This window comes from Drosophila erecta, unplaced genomic scaffold, assembly GCF_003286155.1.
Source record: "Drosophila erecta strain 14021-0224.00,06,07 unplaced genomic scaffold, DereRS2 tig00000000-arrow-pilon, whole genome shotgun sequence".
NCBI classification, from domain to species: domain Eukaryota; kingdom Metazoa; phylum Arthropoda; class Insecta; order Diptera; family Drosophilidae; genus Drosophila; species Drosophila erecta.
In genome coordinates, this window is record NW_020825194.1 from 11,463,246 (window position 1) to 11,473,946 (window position 10,701).

General features: G+C 45.4%; 5 protein-coding genes across 5 annotated transcripts; 3 read left to right on the top strand and 2 right to left on the bottom strand.

Moving 5' to 3' along the window:
* The first annotated feature begins 252 nt into the window (after window positions 1-252).
* On the top strand, window positions 253-1,556 carry LOC6552595 (transcription factor Ouib). Its single transcript, XM_001980888.3, has 3 exons — window positions 253-389; window positions 438-877; window positions 937-1,556. The coding sequence occupies exons 1-3, from the start codon at window positions 270-272 to the stop codon at window positions 1,289-1,291; spliced, it is 915 nt and encodes a 304-aa protein (XP_001980924.1). The 5' UTR covers window positions 253-269; the 3' UTR covers window positions 1,292-1,556.
* Window positions 1,557-1,580: 24 nt separating this feature from the next.
* On the top strand, window positions 1,581-3,148 carry LOC6552594 (transcription factor Ouib). The gene is made up of 4 exons (XM_001980887.3): window positions 1,581-1,848; window positions 1,906-2,453; window positions 2,521-2,766; window positions 2,823-3,148. Exons 1-4 carry the CDS (start codon window positions 1,729-1,731, stop codon window positions 3,091-3,093), a joined length of 1,185 nt encoding a protein of 394 aa, XP_001980923.1. The 5' UTR covers window positions 1,581-1,728; the 3' UTR covers window positions 3,094-3,148.
* LOC6552593 (transcription factor Ouib) lies at window positions 3,130-4,538 on the bottom strand. The gene is made up of 4 exons (XM_001980886.3): window positions 4,303-4,538; window positions 3,687-4,243; window positions 3,389-3,634; window positions 3,130-3,331 (listed from the first exon to the last, which is right to left on the bottom strand). Exons 1-4 carry the CDS (start codon window positions 4,420-4,422, stop codon window positions 3,211-3,213), a joined length of 1,044 nt encoding a protein of 347 aa, XP_001980922.1. The 5' UTR covers window positions 4,423-4,538; the 3' UTR covers window positions 3,130-3,210.
* Window positions 4,539-4,561: 23 nt separating this feature from the next.
* Window positions 4,562-6,572, bottom strand: LOC6552592 (transcription factor Ouib). The gene is made up of 4 exons (XM_001980885.3): window positions 6,262-6,572; window positions 5,490-6,193; window positions 5,180-5,425; window positions 4,562-4,884 (listed from the first exon to the last, which is right to left on the bottom strand). Exons 1-4 carry the CDS (start codon window positions 6,400-6,402, stop codon window positions 4,719-4,721), a joined length of 1,257 nt encoding a protein of 418 aa, XP_001980921.1. The 5' UTR covers window positions 6,403-6,572; the 3' UTR covers window positions 4,562-4,718.
* A 244-nt stretch (window positions 6,573-6,816) lies between these two features.
* On the top strand, window positions 6,817-10,700 carry LOC6552591 (UPF0505 protein CG8202). Its single transcript, XM_001980884.3, has 12 exons — window positions 6,817-6,971; window positions 7,038-7,128; window positions 7,192-7,305; window positions 7,366-7,537; window positions 7,595-8,250; window positions 8,311-8,477; window positions 8,536-8,818; window positions 8,876-9,186; window positions 9,249-9,580; window positions 9,641-9,949; window positions 10,007-10,275; window positions 10,333-10,700. The coding sequence occupies exons 1-12, from the start codon at window positions 6,901-6,903 to the stop codon at window positions 10,438-10,440; spliced, it is 2,883 nt and encodes a 960-aa protein (XP_001980920.2). The 5' UTR covers window positions 6,817-6,900; the 3' UTR covers window positions 10,441-10,700.
* The last annotated feature ends 1 nt before the right edge of the window (window position 10,701 follows it).

A 10,701-nucleotide genomic window follows, 5' to 3' on the forward strand; every position in this document is an offset into this window, starting at 1 on the left:
CAGATGGTACTTATTTGAAGTATAATACCCATGGTTCAGTTTGATGATTTCATTATTATTTACACCTATTATTAAGTTTACATTTTGTAGGCAGTTTCTGTTTTATCAGACTGCTCCAGTTGTTAACAGATTAATACTTATTCAAATAAAGATTGGAACTTTACAAAACTCTCCCTCCATTGCTGCCATGAATGAATAATTTATCCCGTTTTCCTCTAAATGGGATCACCATACAATTGCCATTCTATCAGTCGAGTTTAGTGATCGAGATGCTGAACAACGTCTGTAGAGTCTGCGGAAGGCAGAAGATCTGTGAGAAGAGCCTGAATCTCTTCGATTTGGCCAACCGAAAATATCTAAAGCACTTGCACATGATAACCGGACTGAGGGTGAGTGGAAAGGTTGCTGAAAATATGTATAAATAATATCAGTACCAGTTGTTGGAGTTGGACGATGTTCCCGGTTTCATGTGCCTTTGCTGTCAGTCGGAACTCAGATCGGCATTGGCATTCCGGAAGCTTTGCATCAAGACCCAGAGTAAATGGCTTACCATCGAGGACGACTTGTCGTCGGGTGAAGAAGATACCAAGGCCAAGTCGCAGCTGGAATCGGAAAAATGCGTGTTGGTCGAAGAAATCTTTCAGGTACTGATTGAAGAGGAGTCCACGGACCATAGTCTGATTCGAGACACGGAAGCAGAGCAGAAGGAAGATGAAATAGATGAGAAGTGGGTACCTCCCCGAAAGGTTCCCAAAGTATCAACCAAACTGGATGACCAAATTTACATATGCGAGCTGTGCGGGACCCATGCCACATCGAAATCCGTTTTCCAACGCCACATGAGAAAACACACAGGCGAACGACCCTTTGGCTGCAAGTAAGACCCGCTCACAGATTACAATTGCAGATTGGCATGCTAATTTCGCATTTTTTTAGCAATTGTACGGCCAGGTTTCTTTCCTCTGGTGAACTACGTGCCCACCACCGTGTCCACACCGGGGAGCAACCGTTTGCCTGTCGCTTCTGCGAGAAGAGGTATGTCAGCTACATGGGTCGCCTGATCCACGAGAGGACTCACACCAACGATCGACCCTATGTGTGCGAAGAGTGTGGCAAGAAGTTCACCACAGCCTACGTCCTGAGGAACCACATGGTCATCCACACGGGCGAGAGGAATTTCCGGTGCGAGCTCTGCGATCGCTCCTTCCAGAGGAAGGCGCACCTGGTCACGCACTCCCGATCCATGATGCACCTCCAAAATGTGGAGAGTCGGAAAGGCAATGCCAATTGATCTTGAGGCATTACTTAGCTCCAGCTATGAAATGTTAAGAACAACATGTTTCAGGAGATAAAAAAGGTAATCGTTTCTGAGACTAACCTAACAATTTTGATATTTAGGTTCTAAGAAAGACGAACTGAGTTTTAATTCAAGTGGTATACTAAATATGTGTACTACACATAAATGAAATAAATGGGTAATACATTTAAGGGTAATTACCTAATTTTGTGGGACACCGAAAACAATAAATTTGTATTGATTGTATAACTAGTTGGATTTAAATTAGTAGCAGCCGTTACGATTTAGTGGTCTTATAAGACACCAGTGCTGCAAAACGTCTCAGGTGGGATAGCTAGTGCGATGCTTCGGGGCAAATGTCAAATCAGTTTTGGGTGGCTGTCTTGTTTACAATTAGAAATTTACCAATTAGTTTCGAGTAACCTGGTAAAATGCTGCAAAATGTGTGCCGCGTGTGTGCCAGCAGCACGGACAACTCGAAGTCACTGAAACTATTTAACAATGGTGCCCGGAAAGTGCTGCAGCAAATCAACTTGCTCACCGGTGTTCTGGTAAGCCTACGAAATACAATGATTTCATTAATTAAAATGTTATATCCTTTATGGCAGCTGCAATGTGTACCCGATTTACCCGACTGGATGTGCGAGACCTGCCAGGCGGATCTGAATAGCGCCATATCCTTCCGCGATCGCTGCCTGAGCAGCCAGAAAATATTTGAGGAGTCGCTGGTCAGGAGCGAAGCAGCCACATCGCGCTCCTCAGTTCGACGCAGTGCCCGCTCCCAAAGACACCGGCATGAAGACACCGCTCCAAAGACGCCAGCAAGTCCGCTGGAGGTAATGATTAAGCTTGAAAGCCTGAGCAATGGTGACGAGGAGGACGACGGCATCGATCACCTGGACTCGTGCAACGAAGCAGACATGGAGCTGGCCATCAAAGCGATGTCCAGCTCTTCCGAGGATGATGAACCCACCTCACCGGTCAGATTGAAAAGAACTCGACGTCGGCTACTTAAGAAAGGCGGGAAAAATGAAAATCGCCCCAAAGTTACGCTTCCTGTTTTCTTTTGCGATCAGTGCGGCAACAACATTACGGGAAAGTCCTCCTTCGACCGTCACCTGCGCAAACACAGCGGCATTAGACCCTTCCAGTGCGAGTAAGTAAGCATTTAGCTACACAATGATTAGGTCTAATGATTACTGTGTAATTTTGCACCCATGCAGACTCTGCCCCGCCCGCTTCCTCTCCTCCGGCGAGCTGAAAGGACACCAAGTGATGCATACTGGAGATCGCAAGTTCCAGTGTCGGTACTGTGACCGCACCTACGTCAACTACAGTGGTCGCCTGCGTCACGAACGGACTCACACAAATGACCGACCCTTCATTTGTGCGCAATGTGGCAAAAGCTTTACCAATTCGTACATACTCAAGAACCACATGCTTATCCATACAGGCGAGCGCCTGTTCAGGCTAGTAAACTATCATTTTGACCAAGTCCATAATTCACCTAGCCTATCCGTTGCAGATGTGAGCTGTGCCATCGATCCTTTGCGCGACCCACCCACTTGAAGACTCATTTCCGCTCCAATACTCACAAGCACAACGTGGAGAAATCCAAGGCAGACACGGGTGGTGTTCAGTCAGCGGATCAGGTTAAATTCGTGACGGAAAAGGAGGCAGAACCAGGGGCGGATGCCTTTACGATAGAAGTGCCTTTGCCCGCTGAGCAGGAGCAAGATGAGTCCTTGGGCCTGGCAGCTCTGGAAACATCCACTCTAATGTACAGTACAAATTAGACCTTAACGAGTTCATCTCAACCTTTTAAAGCCAAATATAGTTCACATTTTGTTTATTCCCTTCGAGTTTTCTGTAAAAATAGCTTTTTTATGAAAGAGTGTTTAGCTAAAAACTTCTTAATTGAAATCATTTAACGGTTCATTAATTATTGTGCCTGCCTTTCGTCTGTGAGCATTTGAACGATAATGGGTATTAAGGTGTGTATCGCGACTGAATGACTTATCGCACAGGTCGCACCTGGAAGGAGAGAAGCTTGTTAGAAACGTTTAGTTAATGTTTTAATTTCCCGCTTACCTAAAAGCCTTTTCACCGGTATGCACAAGCATGTGGTTCTTAAGAATATAGGATGTGGTGAAAGCATTGTTACACTCCTTGCAGACAAAGGGCCGTTCGTTTGTGTGAGTCCTTTCGTGCTTCAATCGAGTGCTGTAGTCCGAGAAGCTGCGGGAGCAGTGTCTGCACTTAAAAGGTTTCTCCCCGGTGTGTTTGCGAACGTGGCGCTTCAGTTCCGCCGGCGTGCAGAAGCGATCCTCGCAGAATCTTAAATGAGGAGAATTAGTTAGGATCAACATTGAGTAGAATAGCCACTTACTCGCATCCAAACTCCTTGACGCCGCGATGTCGCTTACAGTGCAGTATAAATGCAATTCGTCCTTTTATGTGATTTCCGCACTCCTCGCAAACGTAGGTGCCATTGGAGTCGCAGGGTTTCCGACGTTTTCTTCTTTTCTTTGGACTTTCAGCGCCTGAATTGAGCTCTTGCATGACATCTACTTCAGGATCGCTTTCGTAAATAAGGTAATCCACTTCATTATAATCGATATCGTCATCATTATTTGGCTCGTCCTCGTTGATTTCAGCTTCACTAAGAATGTCTTCCAATTTAAAACCGGAGCTTTGGCTGGGTTCTTCATTGAAATCGTCCAATCGCTCGATTTCTATGCTGATTTGTGACAGTTCCAATTCTCCCTCCTGTTTAATGACCCTTTTCGAAGATTCCTGACAGATTTTAAGGAAGTCTTCATCATCTAGGGAATGAAGCAGCTCCCTTTGCACTTCCAAACAGCGTTCCCGAAAGGATATGGCTTGTTGCACACAAGTTTGGCAGGACGCACATAAACGATTTGGCAACGTACTACAGTTCTTAAACTTTAAAAACAAAATGTGAGTTCAATATACTATTTACACATTAATTAATATTCTCTCACCGAAGCCCCAGTTAGTAGTTTGATGTGTTCCAGTGTGGTTTGATTGCGCATTTCAAAAATATTCAATGATCTTTCGGCATTTGTGCGCTTTCCACAAGTGCGACACACTTTCGCTTCCATTTTTTTAGCCGCTAAAACAATTGAAATATGTATAATGCCTTCGAATTTGTTGTAAACAATGCTATGCTCGTTTCAATCAGCTGTTCGGTTTTGCCATTCGCATGGAAGCGAATTTACGAATGAAATTAATGTTCAGTACTTGGGATTTGAAGCTTGGATTTATTATTCAAGATTAAATTCTACATATTACAAATGGTTTTGTTTATTCTTCGCAGAAATGCTCCTTGGCTGTGCGCCATTGTCGTTCCAGCATCGCCTGTAATTGCTATGTATATATATATATATGTGGGCCAGATTTAGATGTGCAGGCTGTCCTCCTCCTCCTCCTTGAGTTCACGTTTCTGCTCCTGCTCCAGGTTCTGTTTCATCTCCGCCTTCTCCAGGTGTCGCTTGTGTACGCCGGACCGGAAGTGGGTGCTCAGGTGGGTGGGCAGCATAAAGGACTTGTCGCACAGCTCGCACCTGGAAGGGAAGATTCCGCATTTTACCGGTTTTAAAACATATTAGTGACTGTACTAGTTTCACAAATTTAAGGTAATCAGCTATTAATATGGAAACATTCACAATTTCGTGAGCAACATTTAGTTCTATTAGTGTAAAATAATTCTGGTATTCAACGGACTTTTCAATTTATCATAATGTTTTGGAAAAACCCTATGTAATTCCGTACTTGCTTGAAATCGAGAACTATAAAAATATGGAAAGCTGATCGTTGGATCTCTATCCCTGTACTGTGTAGATGTATGACTGCACCCACCTGTAGGCCCGCTCGCCGGAATGTATCAGCATATGGTTCTTAAGGATGTAGCCGGTGGTGAAGGCCTTGCCGCATGTGCCACAGACGTAGGGCCGCTCATTGGTGTGGGTGCGCTCATGCTTTACACGGGTGGTGTAGTCGGTGAAGCAGCGCCCACAGTACTGACATGCAAACGGGCGCTCCCCGGTGTGCTTGCGCATGTGGCGTTTTAGCTCGGAAGTTGTGCAGAAGCGCGACTGACAGAGTCTGCGGATAAATCCATTTAGCCTTACAGTATCCAAAAAAAAAAAAGGCGTAGACATATACTCACTCGCAGCCGAATTGCTTGTCCCCGCGATGGCGACGACAGTGGAGTTCAAAGGCCATGCGTCCTTTGATGTGATTGCCGCACTGCTCGCAGATGTACACTCCTCCAGTGCCACGACGACGCGGATCATCCGAACGGACTTTCGGCTTCGGCGGAAGACTACACTTCTTGACCACAATGTTTTCATGCTCGTACTCATCATCCAGCACGTTGTCAAGAACGGCCACCTCATCATCCGAATCGTAGACGTACGCGTCGTTCACATCGCCCACAATTAGCTCGGTGTCTTCGTCCAGCTCCAACGTTTGCTGCTGCTCTTCGTCTTCGGCCATAACGGACTCATAGTCGGCCTCCTCAATCAATGAGGCTGCGTCGTCCTCGCCGACGTGTCCCTCAGCCACCTCGTAGTAGGTATTATCATACTCCACCTTGGCATCGTCGATCTCTTCCTTAGGATCCTCCATGACGATTTCCTGATAGGTGGCATAGACCTCGTCATCGTCGGGCGGCTTCACCGTCTGTACAATATCCTCGCCCATTACAGCCGCCCGGTAGAAGGCGGAGATGCCCTGTCGTTGCTCCTCCGTCAATCCCATGAGGAGCTCCCGCTGGGCGGCGATGCAGCGCTCCCTCAGCTTGATGGCAGAGGCCAGTTCCATGCTGCAGCACTCACAGATCTGATCCGGCAGGCAACCGTAATTCTCCAGCTAGGGGAAGCACCAATAAATTACGCTATAGCTACATAAATTCCATAAAGCCGCAGTGGAAAATTTACCCGTAGGCCTGTGAGCGCCTCAATGTTGTCGATCATCTTTGTGTTGCTCCGCTCGAATATCTTCGGCGATCGCTTGTTGCTTGCGTACTTTGCGCATACGCGGCAGGTGCTCTTTAGGTGTTTCAGCGCAGATTTCGACATTTTTTCATTCGCAATCCGAAATGAAATCGTTTTGAAGATAATTGTGAACACAAAAAATAAACGCGTCGCTTGTCAACTGCATATGCCATTCACCCCGTGTTTTCATGTTACTATTTGTCATTCGCACCGAAACAAGACATGGCCAGTGGCAAAGGGGTTTTTGTGATGCCAAAACTTATATATTTCTTCGTAAATGCAATGTTTTGTTCACTTTAGTATTTTATTTTGTTGATCATTTCTTTTAATACTTACTGCAATTTACATAGTTATTATAGAATTATTACTTTAGACTGTATTCCACTAATCTCACTTAGGGTTTGTAAGTAATTTGTAATTTCTTATATATGTTCCCTATACAAAATTGATATCCGACAAACCATTTAATTAATATTTAGCGATTGGCGAAACGAAATACATACAAAAGATTGAGTTCTAAACAGAAATCCCTAGAACAAGTACAGTTTCTTCGGAGTGTTTCATCCCTCACGGACTACGCCCATGCCATGTTGGCAAACAGCTGACAGGAATGCCGACAACAACAACCACGACGCTATGGCGAACTTGGAATGGTAATTTATTTATTTTCCCCCGAAAATAAACAAATAAGCGTTGATAAATATTGCACCCGACTGCAGGCAGTGCGTGCCGCGATGCTACGAGGTCCGGAAGAACCACCTGGCGGGCCAGACCACACTGGACCATCCTCTAAAGCAGCAGACAGTGACGGTGGGTAAATGATACAACGCCCTTATCTCTAAGTGACTTAAATGGAAGCACAATCTTCACCAGGTGGTGGACAGCAATCCCTTGAGCAGAGCTCTGGAGGGCACAGACCCGCTATCGCAGTTTGCACGCCAAGATGATGAGCTCAACGATCCGCTCAGTCAAATGGTCAGCGAATTCGTAAGTACAGTGGTGCATCGGCAAGAAACATGACTAAGCTTTTCACACTCTGCTCTGCAGGATCTCAAGTCGAAGCGTCGCGAAAAGGACCGAACGGAACCCGAGGACAACACACTGCAGTGGAACAGCCGACGACTAGGCATCCTCAATCGGTTTACCACCAACGAGAAACTATCGCTGTCCACTAGCTTTCTGGTGGCTTCTGGTAGTCTAGACGGCGGCACCGAAAGCAGTAAGTTCAGGGGTCGGAAATTGTATGACCTTTCATAACTATTAATCACAATCGTAGTCAAAGCACAAACGGTGGTGGCCGACAAGACAAAGTTTCGCTTGGAGCAGTTAGATCACTTCGACGATGGCAGCATGCGTCACATGATGGATCTCACTCAGCAGGAGTACATTCAGCGATTTGAGCAGCTCAAACAGGAGCTTATCCAATCCTGGCACAACGATCAGCGAGTAAAGGCTCTGAAGATAGCCATACAGTGTGCCAAGATGCTGGCGGACACCACTGTGCTGCAATTCTATCCGAGTCAGTATGTTCTCATCACTGATATCCTGGATGTTTTTGGAAAACTGGTATACGAACGCCTGCGTGCTAAGGCCTCCGGAGATCCTGCAGCCTCGGCGGCTACCTTAGAGCGGGAACGAGAAGCTGCCCGGGATACGTGCCAGAATTGGTTTTACAAGATCGCCTCGATTCGGGAGTTGCTGCCGCGTCTTTATTTGGAGCTGTCAATATTCAAGTGTTACGAATTCCTGTCCTCCTCGCGCGATGAGTATGAGCGAATACTGCAGCGTCTAACCCATCAATTGAGGGGTATAGCTGATCCTCTGGTATCGACCTATGCCCGCTGCTACCTGGTGCGCATGGGCGTGACTCTTACGCCCAGTAAGACATACATAAGGGAAAACTTTAGCGATCTGTTCCTCATATATCCTCAGGTGAGAGCGAGAAATATTAAACATCATAATACTTTTACTACAAAATGAATGCTTTTAAAGATCTTTCGCTTTGTGGCCCGCTTCAATCTGCATCCGGAGATAGTCACCGCCAGCTCCTACCTACAGCTATATGCCCCAGCCTTTGACTACATGCTTCTCTGCCTTGTTCACAAAAGCGAACTGCACACGCAGGATATTCTTAATGAGTGCAAGCAGTTAAAGAATAAGTGAGTAATTTTCCTTCAGAAGCTTAACAGAAATAATTTGTATTGCATTTATTCACAGCGGTGCTATTCTGATGTCTATACTAAGTTCCTTTAAATCGGAATTTATTGCCACGAATGCATTAGAATTTATAGAGCTTATTAATGCTTCCGAAACGCCCGGAATCTCCAAGTCCCAGTTGCTGCGCTCTCTGGGAAGCTGCGTTAGCACCTGCGCTCCTCTGCAGGAGCAGCGGGTAACTTTCCTAAAGGCTGCTTTCGAGACGATCAACAAGTTGACTGATCCTAATGAGTATATCAACTGTGTGGAAACATGGGCCGTCTTTGTATCACAGTATTTTACGGTCAGTGTAAAGCCTATATAAAAATTGTAATCAATGATGCTTAAATCTTTTTATCAGATACACGAGGTAAACAGATTGCTAGGAGAACTGAATGCGCGAATGTGTCTTGGCAAAGCCTATGAAAAGCACTATTCTCAATTGCAAAACATTCTTAGCCGGATAATGCAAAACTATCGCAGCATTGAGCTGCTGCTGATACAGCCCAACTTTCTGCCCTACTTGGATCTCTTCCAAAAGGAGTCGGTGCGTGTCGAGGTATGCAAAAATATTCTCAGTTTCTACAAACAGAATAGCGAGCATTATACCTGCGACGCCGTGGTAACGAACGCATTGATGTATCTCGGAAAGATCTTGAACGATTCAGTGAAGTGAGTGCTGCAATAATGGCAAAGTTATATTTTATAATATAATAACACAACTATTTGTTCAGTGCCCTGTCCGTGGATGACGAACGTCGACAGATATCCCAGCTCATCAATGTCTTTATTCACAAAGTTCACTTTGGAAACGACTTGGAGCAGCAACTAAGTTTTTATGTGGAGGCTCGGGGCACGTTCAGCAATCTAGATGCAGTCTACGTAACTCTGGTGCATGCGGCCTGCAAGTTAGCCACCCGAAATCGTTCGAAGTCAACGGGTTTCGTTAAGGCCTGCATCGCCTACTGCTTCATTACCATTCCCAGCATTGAAGCTGTCCAGCAGCAAATGAATTTGTACTTACTATGCGGACAGCTGGCTCTGCAGCATCTCTGCCTGGGACAAGGCTAGTATAAAATCAATGTTGACAGCAACCATTTTATATTAATGTCTTTCTCTACAACAGCCGATGCTTGCTTTGAGGCAGCATTGCAATTGGTTAATGAGTTGCCAGCAGCCACGGTTGACTTCGATGGCAAGCCACGCAGCTTAGAGCCTTTCCTTGTCTCGTATATGTGTAATATCCTGGCCACATTGATTGTGGTACCGGATAGTCCGGAGCAGGGAGTCCTCTATTTTCTTCGCCTTCTGCTAGAAGTGGTTGGCAGACATAAATTCAAAGCCGACAGCTCTGCACCGAGTATCATCTATCTGCATTCCCTCGATATGCTCTATGTACAAAGTCTGGAAAGGTTTCCCTATCATATAAAAGGAGGTAGGATAAATGACTACAATATGTATGCCGGTATCACTGACTAAAGTATTTTTACAGTGGTATCCAATGACGATTTGTATGGCCACGATCCAAAATTCTTGCAGGAGGTCAACAATATGTGTGCTCAGGTTGTTGATGCCATCCTTCTGCAGCTGAAATCATTGGGAGTGGCGCAGCAGCAACGATCACAAGCGGAGGTAGCCCTGGAACTCTTTCTTAGGATTGTAAGGTACGCTGACCTGGAGAGGGAATCTATCGCTCAATTGGCAGTCAATCTGTGGCTCCTAGCCAACAAAGCACAATCACAATTGGATGTGAAAACCTTAGTAAGTGCCAGTATATTTATCACCCACATCCCATTTGTGTAATACGTTTTTTTGCAGCCCCAAACTCTGCGCAGTGTAGAGATATTATACAAACAAATAAAGGATGTATCACCCACTAGGGCTCAGGCTATTGCCAAACTGCTCCTGCGCATGCGCAGCAGCTGAGAATCGAGCTTGTAAATCATATGGCTATTTGCTGAGATTATATATACTTATGTGCGTGAATCTTTTACGGATTCGTTGCCCGGTTCTATCTTGCGTTTTTGCTTATTTAACCTTGACGAGGAACCGACAAATTTTGTATTCAATTTCTGTGCAATTACAAGTATGTTATATCGTTTGAAGACAATTAAAATTTGACCTGTAATGTCGAGATGGTTTTACACAGGCAATAAAACGTATATTGAGTAGATGGTTTCATTCAAC